Genomic DNA, 24,012 nt, shown 5'->3' with positions numbered 1-24,012 from the left:
AAATCTGGGGGTAACGAGCACACAGGAAGAACTGAAATCAGAGACAAGCTTACTAATTTTAATCACACAAAAGGAATTTCCCACCACTCGTTCTACTGCAAATGCAATATGTTGGCTCAAATGGCTAGTTCAAAATGAAATGTTAAGTTTAAATCTCCACGACAAGACTGTTTGAGTGTCAAGACTGCAATAAATAAATAAATAAATAAATAAAAATACACCTTTAGGCAAACAAGCAGCAAGGATTGTGGTGTTAAAGTTTCCAATTGGATGACAGCATCTGCAATTTTTTTTAAAAAAAAACAAAACAAATAACAATGCATCTCTGGAACTGAGGTTGTGAAATGATGTCTGGAACAAACAAGTGAAGAAGTTTCCATCACTATCATACAATCATCCTCAAAATAACAACCAAAACGTTTACGTAAGGTAGCTAAGCTTTAGGGCCTGTATTGCCTCTTGGAACAAATGGAGACAATAAATAAGGTATATGGGCAATGGAAATATGTTAAGATGTTCACCTGATCCTGTCAGCTGAACAACAGCTCCAGTTTTGGGGATTCACAAACATCAGTACAAAGCTGTGATGTCCCATATCAGCAAAACACCTCTATGGATCTAAGCAGTTCAACCTTCCTTGTCCTTTCAAAGCCACAAATTCATTTACCTAAGACTGCTCATTTCAACAGTTGTTTTCTGAACAGTCACAAGTTACTCTGCTGCGTTGTTGAAACAATTTAACTTCATTAAGAACAAATTTCACAGAAACAAAAACTTGAGTCTTGTTCCATCTCATTAATAGCACATAGTGCTGCAGTACTATCAAGATGCACATTAGTACTTTAGTTACAAAACCATGCTATCAACACACTGACCATACAACTCTGTGGGGCTCCAGGGCAAGTGAGGTGAGCACTGATCCCCTCCTGAGTCTTGGGTGGAAGCCCCACATGTGCTAAGCAAGAGAAAGACTATTCTCCTAGCCTGATATAAATAACGCAGCTGCAGCCAGGTGTGGGCTCTGTTTCATAGAACCACAGAATGGCCTGGGTTGAAAAGGACCACAGCGATCATTGAGTTTCAACCCCCCTGCCACAGGCAGGGTTGCCAACCACTAGACGAGGCTGCCCAGAGCCACATCCAGCCTGGCCTTGAATGCCTCCAGGGATGGGGCATCCACAACCTCTCTGGGCAACCTGTTCCAGTGTGTCACCACCCTCTGAATGAAAAACTTCCTCCTAATATCTAACCTAAACCTTCCTTGTCTCAGTTTAAGACCATTCCCCCTTGTCATATCATTATCCACCCGTGTAAGCAGCCCTTTCCCCTCCTGTTTATATGCTCCCTTCAAGTATTGGAAGGCTACAATAAGGTCTCCCTGGAACCTTCTCTTCTCCAAACTAAACAAGCCCAGTTCCCTCAACCTTTCTTCATAGGAGAGGTGCTCCAGCCTACTGATCATCTCTGTGACCCTTCTCTGAATCCATTTCAAGAGTTCTGTGTCTTTCTTGTACTGAGTGCCCCAGGCCTAGTTGCAGTACTCCAGATGGGGCCTCACAAGTGCTGAGTAGAGAGGGAGGATCACCTCCCTCTCTCTGCTGACTGCCTCTTTTTTAATATAGCCCAAGGTATAGTTGGCCTTCCAGGCTGCAAGCTCACACTGCTGGCTCATGTCCAGCTTCTCGTCCACCAGGACCCCCAAGTCCTTCTCCACAGGGCTGCTCTCAAGGAGATCTTCTCCCAGCCTGTATAAATACCTGGGATTGCCCCGACCCAAGTGCAACACCCCGCACTTGGCCTTGTTGAACCTCATTATGTTCACACGAGCCCACTTCTCCAGCCTGTCCAGGTTCTTCTGGATGGCTTCCCTTCCCTCCAGTGTATTGACCACACTGCTCAGCTTGGTGTCATCTGCAAACCTGTTGAGGGTGCACTCGATGCCATCATCTATGTCATTGATGAAGATGTTGAAGAGCACCAGTCCCAAGACCAACCTCTGAGGGACACCGCTTGTGACTGGCCTCTGGGCAGCCAACCAATTCCTAATCCATCAAACAGTTCATCCTTCAAATCCACACCTCTCCAATTTAGAGAGAAGGATGTGGCAAGGGACCATGTCAAAGGCTTCGCAGAAGTCCAGGTACCTAACATCCATCACCCTTCCCCTGTCTACCAATGCCATCACTCCATCATAGAGGGCAGTAAACTGCTTGCTTGCACAGTTTACTGAAATCCATGGAGAAGTCAGAGACCAACATTTGGTTAGCTTTTCTTTAGAGAAACCTGCCATGACCACATGCTCACTCCAACACCTCTCACACTCTGGACAGTACAACTCTTTATGGGTGAAAAAAAAAAAAAAAAGATCTAGCTGACCTTGAAAGGGGAAATGCTCCTGTATGTACTGCAGGCTTGGGTCAAACAGGTATTGATTTTCTGCACATGACCATGATACAGAAAGAGAAGAGCATCCGGACAACTACGTACATTGCAGAAAACAGTGAGACTTCGGAAAGGTCATCTGAACAATCACCACAGAAAACAAAACCCAAGCAACTGGGATAAATGTGCCTTAGATATGCTTTCAGCATGCAAAAATAACAAACTTGATGAGCAGTATTCCGAGTTGACAATACTTCCTTCTGTCTATATTGCAAGATTTCTTGTTTCTGCAAGTATGTGGGAATCAGAGCTGCACAACTTGAAGCACAGCTTTTTAATAAAGCAGAAAATTATGAAGAGAGAACTCCCTCACATTCCCAGAAAGAAAGCTCCAGAAAGGTAGGAGGCTGTACGTGTTTAGATGAATCATGCAGTATTCTAGGCTCTCAGTGCAGCTGTTCAGATGAGCAGCAAACTCTCTCTGTGTTGGTAAGTAACTGCATAAAGTGATTTATTTATATACATACCAAGTCAAGAAAAAATTCTCGAAGAAGAAGCTGACAACTACCAGAACCGCAGAAGAAGAGATGCATGCTTAAGCTGATCTGCTTCATTAATTTTAATGAATCAACAAAATAAAGCAGCCCTAGCATATGAAAGCAGAGTTAAGTCTGTTACACAACCTCTCCTCCTGGCCCTCCCTTGCCCACCCAGACATTTAAAATAGCCGTAGCTACCATAATTCTTGCAAACCTCACTGCTCTGTCAGTGTTATCTGACAATCTCTGAAATTCACTGTATTTAGCTAGATTCTATTAACTGTAATGTAAAATTTAAAGGATATGAAAAAAAAAATGAAGCTTTATTAGTAAAAGCTCAGTTTTTGCATCAGGCAATTATTACTGCTAGGAAAATGTAGGGCAAGAAATTAAGAAATCCAGCAGAGATTCTTGTTATCTTTTCAAAGTGACACCGAGTGTTACTTCTGCTTTTCAGTACTGAAAATACTGACCTAATCTTTTTAAAATTAGAAATGCAAAAATAACTTGTCTGTGCGTCTCAGAGAAGACAATTACATAGGATTACGAGTTTAGCAGCTGGAAAGGGCTGTACCTTTAATACCCTCAAGACATCTACTGAAAAAGGTAGTTTATTTTAAACCCATAAAACTGATGATTTTAAAAGTAGCTCAGAGCTCATTTTTAATTACTGCTAGCCGTCTATTGTTTATGCTTAAACACACAGAGCTAAAATAATTACCTGTATAGTTGAATCTCCCATTATAAATTTTGCTCCTTCTATTACAGCCATATATGAAAATCTTAGTTGATCAGGTGTCTGAATAAGTCCCATTCGATATTTTCTCATATCCAGTAATACCTTCTTAATATCTACAGAAAATGGATCCTTTTTTTCCATCTGTAAAGGTTATATTGAAAGTGTCATAGGTGTGGATAAAACAAAATATAATTATGAATTCAAAAAACGTGAGTCACAGAACAGAAACTAAAAATTAATTTCTTCACATGATGTTCCCATTAGTTACATAAGAAAGTAACACCTCCAAAATTCTAAGCTGGTTCTCACAGGGAAAAAGTAAATCATTAATGAAGGCTTATGCTTGCAGATTTGCTCAGGATGTATTCACCAAATAAATCAGCACTCTATTATCAAGTCTTAATTTCCAGAAATTCAGATACACCCGATTTTATTCCAAGATGTACTTCAAAACAGGTGTGTCACGATCAGAATCATAAAGTAGTATTTCCTACAACTCCTAAACAGAACAGCAGCTTGGAGTGGAGCAGACATTTCCTTATTTAAAGCAGATCCTCCAATTGACGCAACACACACATTTTGAGCTCTGTACTACACTCACGGGAGCTGTTTAAGCCACATATTTGTACTCCTTGCAATGTTTGCTTTAATTCTTTTAATCTTAAGGTATGCTTGCACCAAAATACACACCTTGGGTTTTGTTTTTACTTTTTGTTGTTTGTTTTTTTAAAATACACAAAAAAACTGAAGAATAAATTGAGAGGGCAAACAAAAGATGACTAGTTTAGACTGACAATGAAACCCTTTCCCTTAACTCTATGCTGTATTTCTCACTATTAACAAATACAGCCAAAAGTGGACTCTGAAATTTGAAAACCACCAAAAACTTAAAGATATTTTAAATATTATTTTTCATTTAAAGTGCACTCAAATTAGGAATAATCAGATCATACAGTCCATGAGCCTAAGCCTAGGCTAATCTCAATCTACTCTATGTGTATCTCATATAAAAGGCAAAGAGTGCTTCCTATGTACTTTCCAGAATGCTGTGAAATGGGTGAAATACCTCCGGATAGACTTATCAGTGTATTTTAAGACCTGTGTTTATAACCATTAAAACGTGAAGGAAAAAAGCCTGATACCTTAACTAAAACTTTCACTGATACGTCATTACCTCAAATGGTTTTAAAGCCTTCTGACCAAAACACCCACATTGGGAACAAAGGCAGAGTGGGGAAGGAAAGCGGTGACAGAAAACAACCAAGTACTTACCAGAACAAGACAAGAGTCTACTAATGAAAACGTGCCGGATCGTCCTATGCCTGCACTACAGTGAACCACTGCAGGTCCATGCTCAGGACTTAGGCAACCAGATTCTCTGACTTTAAAAAGGAAGTTCAGGAATGAAGCTGGGGACTCGGGAACTCCAAAATCTGGCCACGTAGTATAATGAAAGTGAGATATCATCCTGGATTCTCCACTCTAGAAGTAAAAACAAACAATGCAGCTAGAAAGTACTCAATTTGTGTTTATTTAGCACACATTTCCCCAATTCAAATCAATACAACTCTATTTTAAACCTCCCATTCAGATAAACAATCTCTTTCTGCAAGTTGGATGACTACCAACGATGCAATCTGAAGCATTTCTTCACGTGCATTAGTAGTTTTTCCCCTTTGTAATTATTACCAAGTATTGTTTTATTTTTTGCTTTACTACTTGCCCTCAAATATTCCTTCTTCACCATTAACACAGCTCAATGGCTGACAGCAATCACGTTATCATGGTCAGGACTGAAAAAATACCCATCAGCATTGCAAGCACTCCCTTCTGTTCAGAGCAGGGTACAATACCAACAGGTATCAGCATCTCCTTTCTACTAACTGCACCACTGAGAGTAGCAAGAAGCTTTGCGGAAAAGGCACACGTAACCCACACTGCTGAATGTGCAACAAGACTCAGCTTGAAGTATTCATTCATTGTAAGTAAATAAGGATTTGAACACCACACAAGTTTTTCCTCAGCAAATAATAAAATGACAGTAAGCAAATCTGCATGTATAGTGAAAAGCTTCGGTCATGAATTTGAGTCGTGTCTCTACAGAACTCCCTTCAGATTTGCTGTTAAATGCTACTCCTTACCTCTCCTCATTACACACAGATTCTGAGAATTTGGTCACCAATTTAGTTCAGGAATTTTTAACCTCCCTCCATTTCACCTACTTTTCCACGAATATTAAAATCTACATAAACTCACATATCTTAAATCTCCTGTTGTTTCTAGTATATCCGTGCATTACAGAAAATCCATTTTTCTTTTTCAGTAAGAACAAGCTATACCTATGAAATTCAACAAAGTTCTGCTGTTCATCTCCTGCTCAGTTTGTTTCAACATCTGATGAGGGATAACGAATGAAGCTCCCTTGTGAAACTATGATTGCCCAGTTCACAGTTATCCCAATAACAACAATATTCTCACATTGTCTTTTACCCTGATGCTGCAAGACTGCACAGTTCCACAGACAACAGGGTCTATCACTGTGACTCAATTCAATCTCAAATACACAACATTTTGCAGAGATATTACATCTTCTGGATGTAACATGGAAAATGGGCTGACCCATCACACCTGGTACATGAGTATACAGTAAGATCTCAAAAAGGAAATATCTACCAAACCCTCCTTAGTTACATAAATACAGTGGGATTTTCCTTCCTTATTTGTCTGAAGGAAAGCATTAAAGAAAGATCGTGTTCTCAGCTGAGACCGTAGTTTTTAATGATACCGAGTTAACTTAACAAGCCAACTTTTGTAAACATCATGAAGGAGATGTTCTTTAAAAGAAGTTCGGTAGTTATAAAAAATTTAAGGAACGTTACATACTAAGCAATTTCCTCAAAAAATCTCAAGAAAAGTACTTCATCAATTGACAAAATAAAGAGGAAAACTGGAGAGGGGAGGTAGAAGAACATAATAGGTAAAGAGAAGCTTAAAGGTGTTTCTTCTGAATGTAGGTAATCTTTTGAAGTGGTAATCTGTACTCTCACCTCCTCCTCAAGATTCTTAACAGTATTCCAGATGAAAGCCTCCCTTATACCTCAAGACAATAAAAAGCAGAACTTATCTGTGGAAAACAAAGCTGACCTGTGGGATGGAGTCAGGTTTTCATTATTTTTTTTTAATCCCTTACTGTAACAAGCACCAGCATCCTCATCTTTAAACAGAGAAGAACGAACAGCAGTGCTTCCGGCACATGGCCAAGTGTCCCCCTGTGCATACACTAATCTGAAAAGAGCTAGATCTAATGGAAAAAAATAGATCAATGCTGTTGTACATCTCATCCATCTCTAGTCCACTGAATTACTTTTTCTTCCTCCCCATACTGTATGAAGGCTTTATCCATTCCAGAATTTTCCATCACTTAAGCTCATTTAAAAATATCTGGTCTCTTCATCTCTCTTTATGAGTCCCATTTCAAAGCACCGCAACTGGCTGGTCTTCTTTGAACTTGCAGTTTTTAAACATACAGCCAAGTCCCATTTGACTCTTTGAAACCTCCCACATTTTCTCTCTCACACAGAAAGACTCTTTCAAGTGGTGCTTGGCAGTCAAGCTGGACAGCTGAAATACTGTCTTTATGTGAGTAACTGTACCATTCTTCCTTGAAGAACTTCTTTGTTCTGGGGGCATGTGGCGAGCCATGCACCACAGGTACCTCCTATATGAACTCATGCAAGACTCTAGAGAGAAAAGGTTTGGCTTGGTAAGGGTTCACAACTGCTGAGTGACAGAAATTCAATTAAGGGACAACTGATTATTTAAAGCACTATCAAGAAGTTAAATCTTCTTTTGAACAAAAAAGCTGAGCCTCAGGATTCAGACAGGTACTACACATTTTCTAGATATATAAATGGTATAAGTAGGTTTACGTAGGTAAATGGTTTAAGCAGGTAATGCTTTTCTGCTTGACAACTGAGAATCAGTTTATTCTACAGTAACTATGACGTATTCTTCTAAGTCTTATTCCTTAAGCCTAGCTACCTGGAATATCCTACAGAAGTCACCATATAATATTTTAAAACTTTTTGAAAAATGGTGTCAAACCATTCTAGTGAATGTTTCATGAAATACTGAGATGGCTTACAGCAAATAACTAACGTGGCTATAACTGATAAGCTTGGAAGTTAAGACCACGCTGCACAGCACTGCACTGATGGTGCCACAGGTGTTGCCAGCTATCACAAGCCATGCTCCAAGTTACAAGCAAGCAAGGATCAGAGCAGAAGAATAATATAAGGCAACAAGGCAACTTTTCAACAAAATAAACCTTACCACAATCATTTTACAGTGAATATCCAATAATCCAAATAAGGGTACAAAAATCTCCGAACAGCTCTTGCCACCTGAGATTCAGTCACCTGAGAGCCTGAACAGGAATAAAATACTATCAAATTGCTCAAAGAAGCTGATGCTTTCAGTGCCAAGCAAACCAAGTTAAGACAGGAAATGCTCACCTGCTAAATTTCACATGAACACACCTTAAAAAAAGCTGTGATAGCTGATAGGCAACTTAAATGTATCAAGGAGTAAAAATACACACAAGTCCCAGTGGTGGTCTTGTATTTAACAATCAGGCCTCAAATGCATTAACAGTTCATCTGTATAGAAATGAGAAGGTGTGCTCTGGAGTAATAACTGAAATATTGACATTCAAAATATTGACTTTTACCGCAACCTGCTCTACTTTTTCATTGTAATGCCTTGCGGAATGGCTTTCAAATTATATAAAAAATGGCAATGAAGGTAATGCTGTAAAATAATCCTCACAAACGTTCTGCTTTCCAAAACTAGTACAAATCCTCTCAGTTAATATACGAGGAGTTCTGTCCACTAAATCTCTGAAGCACATACAGGTGAGGAGAACCCGGACTCCTGTAAGGCAATGATATTTTTCCTAACATCTCAGACTTATTTCTTATGCCATGAGAACTATAATATCTACTTAAACTTTTCAAAGTGCTGAGAACGTAATAGAGTTTAAAACAAGTGTATGCCATGTTTCAGAAATTCCTTCCAAGCACTGAAGCAGTAATTAAATATATACACACAGTCACAACAAAAGTCACATTATGTATGATAACAGAACATAGCCTGCCATTAGATTGCTGCATTCATAAGCAAGATACCTTCTTCAGACATTTAAAATGTTAAACATGTAAAATGTTGGAAACCAAGAGCAAATCTAATCTTATCTTCATTTACTACACTGATCCTTGTGATTCCACCTGAAACGTATTAAGAGACCTTACTCAAAAGTCTCCTACCACTGATGTTGCAACAAATCTAGATGACTATCTCCCCTCGAGCTGCTTTACTCTTATTTCTAGGAACCCAGCCTAAGACACCTTCATCTAAGTTCCTCCAGAGATTTCAATTCCTTTCCATTGCTCCATTTCAGCACTGAGCTCTGGTTTCCCTCAAATACTGATATTCCTTTGTTCCCTGAAGCTTCCCTGAATTCCCCAGTACTGATATATTCCCTTTAGGTTCATCAGCACTCAGTGCACTATACTCTGTGGGTGACCACCACACCAGAAGTTACTGGAAATACCAGTTTTCCTTTCTTTAAGTACTCATCACAAGGAAAGCCAACAGGATTAATAAATCACACATTCTGTACAAGGTGGAACCTTACAGAAATTACCTGTGAATACCTAACAAGTCACCCAGAATATGATAGCCACCAAACTTAGTCACTCCATCCAATGAAGCATGGATTTAACAAAAGGCTCTAAAACTCCTGTCAACTTCTCCATTGCATTTGGAGATGTTACTTCGAGTCGCAGACATGCAATAGCTTTTCAAGTAAATGATTACAAATTTATAACATAAGCACAGTAGTTTCCTCTATTCTTATTTTCCATCATAGGCAAGGGTTTGTAGAAGCCTTCACATTCAGTCTTTCCTTAAGGGGGGTGGAAAAAAAGACACCAATAAACATCATCTCCTCTACAAAGTTTTTGGGCAACTCCAACCACAACAGCAAAAACAAACACTTGCCCGAAACAGATCTAAACCAATCAAACTGTCAAATATCACCATCTAATCCTAAAAACACACGCTACCCCCCAAATCCACATCACCTGTATTTCTAACTGCTCTTGAATGATAAATAGACTAGAAACAAATACTCAGGTTTTGTTCTTTGGTAAGAACATTAAATGCTACTTTTAATACATATTTATTTTGCTTGTGTATCAGTGAGATTTGTTAAAACAACACAAGTAGCTGCACTGTAAAGCCAAATTAAGTTCTCTGTGTTTTCATGGAAATGCTAAAATTTCTCAAGTATTCTTGGAACTCAGAATAAAATTGTATTTGTGACTCATCCTATGTTCCAGGCATCAAGTGGCTAAATGGTTTTCTACTCTGTCTCCACAAAAGCCCCCTCCAGAGTTAAGTTGCATGAGCCTAGTTAAACTTACATTTCAATTTACTGTGAATACTCAATTCCCACTAATCTTAATGGCATACTTACAAAATCTTCACAGAAGGCTGCACTTGCAATTCACAGAGTTATTATCCCAGGAACTATGTATTCCCCCCCCCCCTCTTTGAGTAACTAAGTATGTTCTATTTCTTCTAGCTGTTTTACAAGCAAAATATTATTTGGAGTTAGCATTCTTCAAGCCTTATAGAAGGACTAGGGCATAAAATAAAAATTCAGTACAGTAAGCTTGCTAAGTATTTGTGTGAGTAAAATTACTTACAAGAATGCCTATACAACACTGATGGGGCCTACATTAACAGTCCAGTAAACCCATACGTTTCAGTTCTCAGTAGCTTTAAGTCACAAAGTCTGTGCTGTTCCTCATATGACCTCCGCATTTTCCAGCTATTGTTATGTCCAAATACAGATATATCATGAAAATTGTGTTCTTCAAAAAACAGGAAATCCAAGATTACAGGCCAATGGCAGTCAAATAATTATTAGAAGAAAAGGCCTTTCTGATAGTTAGGAAAACTTGCCTCAGCTTCCCACAAAGGAGAGTGGTTCTTCCTCAGATACTGTCTTCTAAGTACTACTGCTCTTTTTCTTAGCCTTTGCTGTTAACAAACCAAAGACTAACAGAAATTCGCCAAGTCAGTAGGTCAGGCTGAATAAATCAAGGAACAACATGCCAAGTTTTATGGTGTTGATCTGGTGAGGGAGGTTTCAAGTTAACAAGCAAATGGTACTTGTTTCAAAGTATCATTAAGAGTTACTATAAATTCAAATAATTTTGATCAAACGTATCAAGACTTAGTTGCATACAACAACATGCATAAGAAAAATCCTCTTCAAGCTTTCCTTTCCCAAATCCACTGACAAGACAACTTTGAATAAAACTTGCCATACGATCACTTTCAATTAATATAAGGCAAGGTTTATAGGGAGAGAGAATATCTTACAAGACATAGCTGGAACAAACAGACAAGCTCTTCAATCCTGTCTTCAGTTCTGAAACAGAAGCAGCAAATTCCAACCCAAGCTCAGGCCAGGAACAATATTTTTGAGCTTAACTTGATTAAATTGTCAAAGTGCTTAATTTTTAAGAGAAAAAGATGGTTGGTCCTGTGGAGCAAAAGGGGAGGTAAGCAAGAGGAGATAATGTTACCTATCCACAGGTGGCAATTATCCCTCCCCCCCCACCCCAAACTTACTTAGCTGCACTGAAATATGTGGAAAACTACAGTTAAAAAGAAAAAAAAAACCAGTAAAAACTGAGTATTATTTCTGATATTCAAAAGAAATCAGAAACTTCACATCCTAGGTTCTTCCTTTTAGGGTACTTCTTACAGCTCCTCTTAGGATCACCTCTACCACCAATAAGAATTCAGCACGCTAAGGTACTGCCAAATGGAAAACAAAAATATTAAAAAAAGAAGTGCTGAAAGACTTCCCTCTTAACATTTAGATTGAGATTTGCTCACTTGCTAAATGCCACACTTCATCTTCAACATTATTAAAAGCAAAGCACATTATAATTTTCAGTGTAAAAGCTCCATTAAGCCTGCAGTGACAGTGTGTTAAGTGGTTTGCATTATATACTTAAGGTCAGGAATATGAGATATACAGACTGCCAAAAGCTTACGTTGATATTTTCTAATTGCAGTAGGTGAACAGTGTAATAGGATTTGATGTCTTCTGATACTAGCCTCACACGGAAACCTGTCTCACTAAATACCATAACTTCTTCTCCTCTCGTTGGCCAGTACTGTGCACATTTCACCTATGTGGAAAAAAAAGAGGAAAAAAAAAATCTAGTTAAATACCCTAGTATCCTGGGCTTTGTGCTACCAAATTCTGAGGCCTTTTAATACAGCATAGTAGATTAAAGTACACATTACCTGCTCCTAGTTTGAAGAATTCTCAAATCCTGTAAAGTTTACAGTCAAGTGATTGCAACAGTTTCAATTGGTGTTAGGCATTCCAGCTCTATCTGTTCACTCTCTCCTTCATGTCAGTTCCAGTGTGTCTTGAGACATACCTTAACCCTTCACCCTTTCCCCAGCTTTCCACCAAGTTCTCTACAGAGATCTTTACTCATCTATTTCAACACTTCTTCCCTGCATTTCTGACAAGGACATCTGCACATTTACAGAAGTGATGCAACACATCATGCCTATTTTCCTAAGCCTCGCTGAAAATTGGAAGATTTAGTGAAACACAAGAATGAATTAACAGTACAGAACTTCCTCATCCTTTCCTCCTCTTGCTTTGCACTCGAGCTTACTGTAGGTAAATAAGTGACTTCTTTCATGGACTAGGCAAAAAAAATTTCACTAACAAATGCACCCTAGGGACAGAAAAAATTCCACCACAAAATGACATGCATTTATCATTCAAATCCACGGTGATTTTAGGCACATTAGTAGAAAAAAAACCCTACACAATAAGAGAAGATTGATATACTTTGCATGTGTACCATCAGTTGTAAGTAATCAAAAATAATTAGACCACTTTGACAGTTGGTGGAGGCAGCCTGGCTTCATTGTTACGAGCAGTTCATAACACTACGCAAAAATACACTGCTCTATTTGGTTCAAAAGAAATAATCTACAGATTTAATTCAAATGCATCTTCCCACTTCTTTTTTTCTTTTTATTTCTGGAGCAGGTTTTGGTTTTTGTTTTTTACCTACATTGCTTCTACTCCTTCTTAGTTCTGTCTCTATGCACTCCTTTTTCATCACGTTACTCTCACCTTTCTGGATGTATGCTAGATGCTGGGTTTAGTGAAATTAATTTTGCCTTAGCTCCATCACTTTGTTTAATGGTATAGTAAACACACATCATGCTGTACACCAATGAAAAAGCGTTGATTCTTTAAACATAACACTCAATCTGGATGTTAAGCAATATTAAAACTACACGGCTCACTTTATAACTTAAGCAAAATGTCTGACGTTACTCACCGAGTCTTTTTCAACAATTCTGTTCAGCATGACAACTGCTTTGGTTTGTTGTTGCCATACCATTAGCCAAAAATGACAACACGTATTAGGTAGTGGACCCTGTGTGGCAAAAAGAAAAATGAGTGGGAGAACGCATAAGCAAGGTTTGAACGTGGCTAATGCTTCATGGTGTGAAACAGAAGAAAGTCTTTGTCTGAAAAGCTTAACCAAGCTATTAACAAAATGATAGAGAAGACAGGAAAGAAAGCAACCACATTGCACAAATCACTCAAGTACTTAAAGCAATAAAAACTCAGGGAATGGATGCTTTCGTTTGAGCATCAGCACTGCTGTGCAGTTAGAAGGAAGGCTACTGCAGGCATAGTGAAAAGAAACAAGATGAATTAAGTGGTATTGTTTTATACCTCTACGCTTATAAGAAGTATAGAAATTACTTACACTCCTAATTTTATTTAACTTCATATTCTGTTTTACACTTGCACACTATGCTTATTTATATACATATAGGCATACAGAACAGGAGATAACATCAAAGCTACAGAAGTATAAAGGGTTCACTTGTATAAATTTATATTTAATAGTATGAAACCATTATTACCTGAAGAGCAGGAAATATCTACAAAGCTTTAAACACAGTCAGTTACATACACTTAAACATTCCCCTTCATCTTTTTATTAAAATATGTGTTCACAAGTAGATCAAACAGGCCGTTTGCATGACATACATAATCCACAGCGATGAGGAATCACCTGAACATAAATTACCATTGTACAAATCCACCTCCCCATATTCTCAGTCCCTGTAATACCTGTTAATTGATATGACTTACCTGTGTTAAGATATAGTATCTCTGGGCTTCTTCTATGACCACTAGGCTGGCATTGATATAGTCATTCTCTGTGTTCTGCAGTTTTACTCGACTGTGATCATCTAAAATTAAAAGAAACTTAAGAATGAGCAATGCCTTCACTTTCCTGAATACTCTGCAGCAGGAAAGTTTAGGCCTAAGAAGCCATCATTTATTTTCTAAGCAAATGGCAAACTACACGAAAGCAGTTTCTCACGTAACATTGATAACCATGGCTGTCTCATTCTGCCCTCAGCATTTTATCACAGGTTAGTAACTGGAATACCACTTTTCCTCTAAAAAACAACCAACGCATTCCCCACACCAAAAAAAGCAGCTCACGTCCATCCTTCAACAATTATATTTCCTTAATATAACAGCATGACAACCCAGAGCAGGCTACATTCTGTGCCATTCCACTGCATGGTTTGCTTTAAGTTGGGAATCCCAAGGTCGTCGGTGAGCTACAATTCCACAGGCCAAGGCAGAATCATAAACTGACATAGCTAAAAAATTACCTACTCTCAGTCATTCAAATCAAGCTTTGCTGAATTTAATTTTCCTTGTAATTTAACACAATGCAAATTAGAAGCACTAAGGAAGTAGCAGATAGAAGATGTCCCTATTAAACAAATCTTCCAATTAAACAAGCCTAATTTTATTACACGGTTTCCACCTTTCCCATGATTACACAGTCACGACAGAAGATTCCCTACTTATTGCAGATGGAAGCAGTCAAAGGATTGCTCTTAAAATACTAACACTAACTTGAGAAAGATTATCAGACCGTCATATGACAATGCTGCATAATGAAAAGTCACTGTGACTGTATGTACGCAGGACTTTCCAGTAGTTGCTAATTGCCCTCTAGGAGGCAATTAGGTAATCAGACTCATTCACAGCAAGTAATCCTTCCTCAGCCATCGGGCTCCGTTAAATAAACAGCAACTTTTGTCTGAAATCAGTACACAATTGCATATCATGAACTGAGGTCCAACTGACCATGAACCCCCTGAAGCTCAACCACTGATAGATTGTTTGTAAGAACAACTGTGGAACAATAGCAAAGCTACTTCAGTGCATTTCAGGAAGCCATTCTGTAAAGCAACAGACAGAGCCGGCAGTGAGTCAGGGTGCGATGCCAGTTTCTCACTGACACTGACCACAAAACTTACTTGGAGCTGTCGCAGCTGCTGCCAAAACACGTCAGCCCACTGTTCCCTTTGCCATACCGTCACCAAAAGCCTAAGTTCCTTCTGACGACTACCTCACAAAATTAACAAAACCCATGACCCTTGTGCAAGCAACCACTAATTATCACCCTTGGTACAATTATGCTGTCCCTGTGTCGCTGCCAGTCTATACAGCACAAGGCTAATCTAAGAAATCCATGAACGTGACCCTGACTGGGCAAACAGCTTATACGAGAATCAGCACAAAGTTACTGAATTAGCCCCTTGTTCTGTGGGCTGCTCGCATTATTTTATAAATACTTTCCACACTTTTGGAAACCTGGGAGAAGTGTATTTACTGTGCCTCGATCTGCTTTTACACCCTTCCTCAGCTCTCTGCTACTCGCAGCTGCCAGAAGCCACCAGGATGTACACGGAGCCTTTACAAGACCTGTAACGACTGTTCTTACGTTGCATATTCTTCAGCCTCTTAAATATATGGTCACCTTGCCAGAATCACAAAAGAAAGTGCACAGTGAAATTCTGTACATTTTCCCCCATGGGACTAAGGTTTGAGGTTGTCTAGCTGCTGGCTTTTTTGTGTGCAGCACAGAAGTATGCTGTAAAGCTATTTTTAATACAAGAGAATGAGAAAGCTACTGGGTTAGTCTGTTTTCATTAGCATTCCAGATGTAAGGCAGCACCGTCCTGACTCTCAGGAGTCTTAAAACAATTTGTAAGCCCGTATGAAGAAAGAAAAACAACAGTCAAGACAGTAGACTTAAGATGTGTTTTAAGGTTAAAAACGTGTCCTTGTATTATTTTATCTGGAAATTCAAGTGTTACTTTTTCCTTTCATATATCACTTTATCTGAAATGTTTCTACTGGAGAGAAACCAAGACCTTTGTAAATATTACATGTCATCTGCCAACAGGAAAAACTTAAGATCTTGTTATAGTAAATCACACATACCGGTACTAGTGTTCTCGGAAAGGTGACGTAAGCAGGCGCTGTTAACAGTTTAATCACCCAGCAGCAGCTGCTGCTCTGCTGCCAGCAGGAGATAACTGCCCGGGCCCTAACCAGGCTTCGTACTGTGATGCTTACACACGTTTTCAGCCTTATTTTTAACCCTCTTCTACGTTCTGCCCCGTTAAAGTTCTAAAGAAAGTTCGGAAATAACTCCTAACAGTTAAATCTCCCTCCTCCTCCCCAACCAAAACAGAGGCAAAGCTCCAAATACGGTGGCATACCCAGGGGATAAAGAAAGCCACGAGCAAATATTGATTTCCCTTTCAGGGGAATGGGTTCCTAAAGGACACAATGACCTAGAAACCTCATTCAAGTTCTGGCTTGCTCGTCTGAATTAAACGAAGCGAGCCAACCTTCAACAGCAAGTTAGCTGTAACATATTTCTCGTATGTAAATCATTTCCAGTTACACAGTACTTCAGATTTATACGAACGATAAACATATCTTAAATCTAATCTAAAAGATCTATCTTAAACACTGCCAAGCTCACAACAGCTAAAATACAGCACTCATTTTCTGAAGTGTTAATTTCCCTATTTTGACAAATTACACAGCTGAAAAGGAAGTGGCAACCTTAAGAACGCTTCTCTTCTGGCTCCCGCACTAAGAACACTGCTCCCACAGCCACCTTGTCTGAGATAAGCTCTTATTACCCACTTCAGGCAAAGCCCTTTCCCTCCACTATCACCTACAACGCTCACTGCATCTCACACAAGGCCAAGATTTCGCACTGCACAGTGCCCGCTCCCTGCTAAGAGGAAAGTGACGTAGCCAGTTAAAACAGAGATAGGCACGTTTGGCAGTTCACATGATACAGACCTCACAGCTGGCTAATGAAAGGTTTCTATTCAGAATCAACTGCACTTCTAAACACGAAAACGCTGTGTAACCTAAAAACCATCTTTTGTCCAAGAGAAGTCTCCTGCTTGCCAAATATGGTGCTATCACAGAGCAGGGCGACATGCTACTTAGTGGATTAAACAAAGTCACAAATAAAACATGCAGCGATAAGCCATCCCAGTGACCCTGTGTGACGCTTCACCCCCTGCCAGTAAATCCCCTTCATTTCACTAATCTAAATCTGGTCTACCTGAGCTGCTCCATTACCCAGATCACAGCCCTCCGTCACCGGATGTACACTCACAACTTTCAGACAAATGGTTTCAGAGGGAGCCTAAGGCAAAGGAAAGGCAAAGTGGTTTTCCCCACCTTGTCAATGGTTGTACACACTGCATGCCACCACGATACATCAGCGAAGGCCTAGCTTGTAAGTGGAACGTATTCATAACGAAATACGTAGGCCGCTCTGAAAATAACGCTTCATGTATTCCCATGGAAACAAGAGATACAAAGAGCTCTGTAACATTGTTGGATGGAGTACAGAACACTTTTTTTTAACAGTCACCACAAACAAGAGCTTGCATGCTGCGCTCGTACAAATCTGCACCATCAACAACGTGGTTTAAATGTTGGCTAGCTCTGAAGGGCTCAGACTCTGTGATCTTTGACAGTCCCTTCCAAATGAACTCTCCTGTTCTGAAGTCTAGATCAGTATGTGCCAGCATACTCCCCTATTCCCCAAAGCCTAAGAAAGAAATATCTCCAAAAGCAACACACTCAGGTTATTTATAACATGCTTCTGGTAACAACATGACCTATAGAATCATCAGACAATGTCTCCAAAAAAAAAAACCACGTTGCTTTCAGCTTCTACAATGGACAGCAAGAAGTGCAGTAGGCTTATTTTGGACAGAACCTCCGGGCATGAACTTGAAACACGGGACAAAAAGGGAACATTTTGCCATGATAAATAATCAGTGCTAAGTGCAAAACCATCCACATCAGCTCCAACTCTGTTCCTTGTAAAGAATAATACTCTTCACATTCCTCTCTGCCTGGCATATGTTCTACAACAACCGTAAGCCTATGGTTGAAAGATCCAACACAAAGTCTACTAGCTGCCTCCTCAAGAAAACTAAGAGAAATCACTACCTTTTAAGATTCTCCAACAGCAACACGATCTGTTTGGTGACAATGTTTGGATAACCTAAGAAAACAGGCTACACACCATGTTACAAATGAGGACTAAAGAGAAAACTAACTTGTGCCATCCCTCACCTACTCCCACAATGGGGTAGAAAGAAATCCTGACAGTTTTACCTGAGGGGGATTCCCTTCCTGCCTCTGAACCTGCAAATGCAGTAAGAAGATCTCTAAAGGTCTTTACAGTCAACCCAAGACACCGGACTCCTTTGATATGAACTAAAGATGAGATTTAGAAGGAAAGCATTAAGTCTTAGAGTTCCAATAAAGGTATCAATAAAGAATAATAGCTCTGTAAGTTATTTTCCCCTGAACAATGTTTTCTGAGAAATGGTTTCATCTGTCAGGAAATGACTGGCTGTCAAACCAAACCTATTTCAGATTAACTTCCTGTTTCAATACTGCAACATTGCCGAGATATTCCTCTCCCCATTCTAGACCCATACCAGACTGCATGACTACTGTTTTTTTGGCTAGGCAATCACTCTTCAGGGCATTTCTCCAACTAAATTTAAAAAAAAAAAACAAAAACACACTGTAGCTCTTTAGCAAGGAAAATGACACTAACAAAAATATTTCTGAAACAGGAGACAACGTAAAACTCATTCAATTGTAATGGGCAGACAATTAACCTCATACAGCCAACTGCAACCATCTTTTACCCAGAAACATACATGATATACAACTAGTTTTAATGTACACACTCTGTGTACTATAGTTGAAGTGGGGTAAACCAACCCAAAGCATTTTTTCCATAACACAGAACAATCTCTGCATTTCCTCTTACAGACATGCCACCTCAGATTTTAGGCTGGCTTGTTTGCTGTATAGACTAACAGATCATTTTCTCTTGGCTACGGAGAAATAGGACATTTTTATTAAATTATGTCACATGTTTTACAATATATGTAATTAGCATAGGAATAACTGCTATTTCTGAAGGCCTTCAGATATCAGAGATGCAGGTTCTACCCCAGCTGCTTTAAGTTTTAGGTACCAAAACGTTACAATGTCATTTCTCTTTCAGGTCTCTTTTACTCCTAATTCCCACCACCGTCAAACAATTATGAGTCGTATTTGAAAACATACACATGGAATGCAACAGTAGTTAGCTCAAAGATTGGTTTGCTCCATTCTCATAGAGCCTTGCTACTGCCACCCAGTTCTGTGGGCATATCTTGGTAGTTCAGTTCAAACCTTCTTTCTTCCATGCATGCTAAAAACCGAAACATGCTTTCTAAGGCTCACTGTGTTAAACTTCACGTCAACTAGCATGTCACTATTTTAATGTCCTCCTGAGCCCAGGTACTAGCTCAAGACTAGACTTATTTAACTGTCTCTTTGCTGTTATACTGGACCCATTGTCTATGACAGTTGCATCATTTCCTTCTGGATAATGGAGCATTTCAGGGCAGAAATGTCCACTATTGTGAAAGACATATCATGACTAAGGAAATTTTTGATTAAGAAAAAAAAAAAAAAAAAAAGAACAACCACCAACTCACAACCCTACAGGAGATAACTATAAGCCAATCATCAAAGATGTTATTGCAGGTATTTCAGCTGCTACTGAAATAACAGAAGTTTTCTTTATTTTAGAAACACAGAAAAATGACATACTTTAAAGCTATGCTGCCATTCTCTCTGCAGTTGTCTCAAATATACTCAATCCAAAGATGTGAGAAAGGACCAAAAAAAAAAAGTGAGCACAACTTCTGTTACAAAAGCTGAAGATGACAGACACAGGAATAGACTTCGGGTCTCAGGGGTTCAAAACCAATTTCCTGCCTTCTCTTCTTAAAACCTGTCTCCATTTAGGTATGAAACAGAAAGTGAATGAAATGCGATCTGCTTTATCACAGGTAAGAAGCTAATGCTGTGCTCTAACAGGACAGTAAGCCTGAGACATGAGGTCTCATGCTGACCTACATAGGTTAACTAAGGTCTATCAGGGGCACTTAGGTCCTGAGCATGTTCTGCTGGACACACAGCAGATGCTGGTAAGCCTCAACTAACCCGAGTATCATCTTCAGAGCTGCACATTTCTCAGATAGGATGGTGATGGGAAATGCCACACAGACACAGCAAGGAGGGTCTGTGCTGAACTCTCATTTCATGATGGCACAGTATTTAGACTCAGCATTAAGCCAGAGTGGATCCGTTTGGTAGGAATACACCGTGCAAGTCAGTGTTCTGGCAGCTGCAGCGCTGCTATGTGAACAGCATGACTCACTTCGAGACCCTCTGTGTGTAATTTTGAGAAGTGCTATGCACATGCTGTTACCACAACTTTCAATTGGAAACAAGGACTTCAGCACTTCTCCAAAATATACAATAGGTATTCATGTCAAGCTCTCAAACAAAAAGCCATAATACATCAGCAATGCTTCAAAAATACTAGATCCAAAAACAATGGGATTATGAAAGATTTTGCTGCTCTGGGAAACCTTGAACAAAAGGACATGCAAACACTGAAGTCCTCTATACAATATTGAAGTTGAAACAGGCTACATCTGTATTCATATTTTCCCCTAGTTCTTCTGAAAGCAATATACGGTAGCTTTCCCTAGTTATAATTATGCATCATTCACTTTTTGCTCATGTGCCTTTTCATAAGGATTCTTGATTAAAGTTTCTAAAGTAAATGCTGTTGAAAACAAATATTCCACATGCTTCAGTAGCAAACAAACTGGAAAATGTACTGCTGTAAAAACAGAAAAGATACTTACATGGACTAACATCTCTGTATCTGTTTCGATTTCTGTTTTCTGGGTATTTTGCAACTCTATGAGGGTAGTCACTGGATTTATGTCGAATTTCCTTTAAAAGACAAAAAAATAGGGTTTACTTCCAGCCACCGAGCACATTAAGGACGATGTTCTATACAACCTATCACAAGACCTTCAAGCTCACATATTTAATTGCAGTTATTAATACCATTATTAACTTTTAAACCAACTTTTACTACAGCTAATACTATTTTCACTCAGAAAACACATGCCATTCTTGGCCATGCTGCCATCATTTAGACCTTTTTACACTGGGTTAACATATACATAATTTGGTAAGTAACTGACACAGCAGAAATGTAAGAAATGCCTTCCCTCCCCCCTCCCCCCCCTTCCTTATGCCTACAGTTGAACTGAGATTTGCAAGCTATTTCCCAGAAAAAGTACAAGTCTGAAAGAGCTGTATACCTCTAGCTCTTTTACACCAGCTGACAGTGTAAAGGCCACAGAGAAAACTGAACTAGTTAGCTGCAGCCATAACATCATTAACAGCCACAAAATTAATACAGGTCTTTCGAGAATTCACCCTGAACAGCCATCATTAAACATAAGCCTGTAAGAGAGAACAGCTCTAGACTCTCAAATGTCAGCTCGTATCAATACAAAAATCACAGCCTGCTCCTACTCAGGCGTTAACACAAACCCTTTGATAATCTGCATGTGGAAGATATTTAAACACACTCATTTACACAGCATTTTAAAGAAGTACTACTGCTTACATACTGTAAATGGGGAAGGTTTTGTTTGTTTGTTTGTTCCTAAAGCTTCTTGATTCTAATGAGAATGTCTTTTTTCCACAACTTTACCTTCAAACTAAGAAACAGATTAGTAAGTGTGAAAAGACAGATAGCGTGTGTACTGGCAAGCAGCCTGTTTTGGACCAACCAGTGTCTTTATACCCCTGTACTCAGCTGACAGGCAGTGATATAAAATTAAAAAATATTTGGGCTTTCTTTCAGATGAAATTCCTATATGATAGGATTGTATCCTAAAGAGCACTTATCGAACACAACGAAACAGAACTTTGGAAATCTAATGAATGTAAAGAAGCTTCCTTTTTTAATGTCTGCTGCACGCTGTGACTTACATGCAATAATAACCTGCGAAAAACACCAGCTACAATGTGGAGCTGCAAGAGTCAAGCACCAATGCTCTGCAGACCTCCATATAAACCACTCCATCTGTTACACAACCAAATTATGATTTTGCTACAGCAATGTTCTCCTCTAGTTTATATGCCTTACAGCCTTTTGGAGTGTCTCCACACCCAACAAGTAAATAGCGAGCACTCATAGCCAAATTCCCCCAAATGGAGGTCCTTTATTATTATTATCATCGTCATCCTATAACTGGAAGCAATATATTTTGTTTTGAAAAGCATAGGCACTTTCTGTGCTCAGAAATATTCCAAGCTTCTACCACAAGCCCTGGAAAATTCATGGAATTGAAGGGCAAAGACAGATTTTAGCAAAAAGAATTAAGAAAACCCTAACACTCAGCTGGATTTTTTCTTCAGGAAACATATGCCTCTCACAACGAGCAAGTATGCCTCCTATACAACACAGGCATAGCTGAATAACTTCCTAAACAAGAAGTCAGTATATTGGAGCGGGTCCAGAGGAGGGCCATGAAGATGCTCAGAGGGCTGGAGTACCTCTCCTACGGAGAAAGGCTGTGGGAGTTGGGCTTGTCCAGCTTGGAGAAGAGAAGGCTCAAGGGAAACCTCATTGAGGCCTTCCACTATTTAAAGGGACATCATAAACAGGAGGGGACCAACTTTTTCCATGGCCTGACAGTAGCAGGACACGGGGGAATGGCTTTAACATAAAAGATGAGAGTTCGATTAGACGTTTGGAAGAAATGTTCCCCTCAGAGGGCAGTGAGGCACTGGCACAGCTGCCCAGAGAAGCTGTGGTGCCCCATCCCTGGAGGCGCTCAAGGCCAGGTTGGATGGGGCCCTGGGCTGCTGAGCTGCTGGGGGGCAGCCCTGTCCATGGCATGGGGTGGGACTGGGTGGGCTTTGAGGTTCCTTTCAATTCAAACCATTCTGTGATAATTTAACAGAGGGAAAAAAAAAAAAAACAAAAAAAAAAACCTGCTTGAGTTCAGGAAACCTAACTTTGCTTTGCATTGCTTTCCCCCACTTGGGAGAGCAATGCAACGCGCACCCTCGCTCAAGCACTGTCTGTAAGACCACTTTACAGGCGCTGCCCGCAGCGACAGGTCCACACAGCCTCGGCCCGGCGGAGGTCGGCCGTGACACCCGGGTGGGTCGGGGCAGTCCGCCCGCCTCAGCCCAAACCCCGCTCCTCAGCCGCCGCACATGCGCGGGCGCCGCTCACGCGCACGCTGCCGGCCAGCGCGCATGCGCAGCCGCAACGGCCCCATCGCGACGCCTGCGCGCTGCTCCTCCGCACCCCTCCCCGCAAGGGAAGGGAAAAGGAAAAGCTAAGCGACGCCTGGGAGCATGCGCGCCTCCCGCCCGCAGTTTCGCTGCGTGCACCTGAGAGCGAGTCGTGCCCCTACGACTTCCGCTCCGCATAACGGCAACGGGCGCCGGCGGACCGCGGCCCTCTCCCCGCCAGGCGATCGAACCCCTCGTCCGCTCACCAGATAGCGCGCCTGCCAGTCGTTCGTGGCGTCGATCTCCTGGAACTCCCGCTCGATGGCGGCGGACATGGCGGCGGCCGGAGCAGAGCGGCAGAACCGCCGCCCGCCAGCCCAGCTCCCGCGCGCTGCCCGCCCTGCCGCCGCCGCGCGCGCACATACACTCGCGGCGGCTCCCGCGACGACCGGGCGCATGCGTAGCCCCGCCCCGTCCAGCGAGGGCGGCCTAGGCCACGCCCCCGGGGAGCAGAGGAGGAGTAAGCACCTGGGAGATGAGGCGCCGCCCGCAGGTGGCCGCGAGGCCCGGCGGCGCCGCGCGGGGACGAGGCAGGCAGGCAGGCGGCGGCGCTTATTTATGACGTCACCGCGGAAGTCGGCAGTGAGCGGAGACCAAAGCGGGGC

The 24,012-nt window shown here is 40.6% G+C and overlaps 1 protein-coding gene across 5 annotated transcripts in view; it reads right to left on the bottom strand.

Annotated features, from left to right (window-relative positions):
• Positions 1–23,781, bottom strand: part of PTPN2 (protein tyrosine phosphatase non-receptor type 2) — a 33,886-nt gene extending 10,105 nt beyond the window's left edge. For 2 of the 5 annotated variants that reach the window (XM_040677055.2, XM_040677035.2), the window contains exons 1-7: positions 23,507–23,781; positions 20,944–21,034; positions 13,949–14,049; positions 13,119–13,217; positions 11,796–11,933; positions 4,933–5,142; positions 3,643–3,801 (exon numbers count right to left, since the gene is read on the bottom strand). In XM_040677055.2, the coding sequence (XP_040532989.1) occupies positions 3,643–3,801; positions 4,933–5,142; positions 11,796–11,933; positions 13,119–13,217; positions 13,949–14,049; positions 20,944–21,034; positions 23,507–23,770 (1,062 nt within the window). In that variant the 5' untranslated portion in view covers positions 23,771–23,781. The remainder of the gene's footprint in view (positions 1–3,642; positions 3,802–4,932; positions 5,143–11,795; positions 11,934–13,118; positions 13,218–13,948; positions 14,050–20,943; positions 21,035–23,506) is intronic. The other 3 variants (NM_001199387.2, XM_015282452.3, XM_015282453.4) reach the window with 2 other exon arrangements.
• Positions 23,782–24,012: the final 231 nt, after the last annotated feature.

This window comes from Gallus gallus, chromosome 2 (genome assembly GCF_016699485.2).
Source record: "Gallus gallus isolate bGalGal1 chromosome 2, bGalGal1.mat.broiler.GRCg7b, whole genome shotgun sequence".
Lineage (NCBI taxonomy): Eukaryota > Metazoa > Chordata > Aves > Galliformes > Phasianidae > Gallus > Gallus gallus.
Note: the sequence above shows the minus strand (reverse complement) of the source record. Positions and strands in the feature narration are given on the sequence as shown.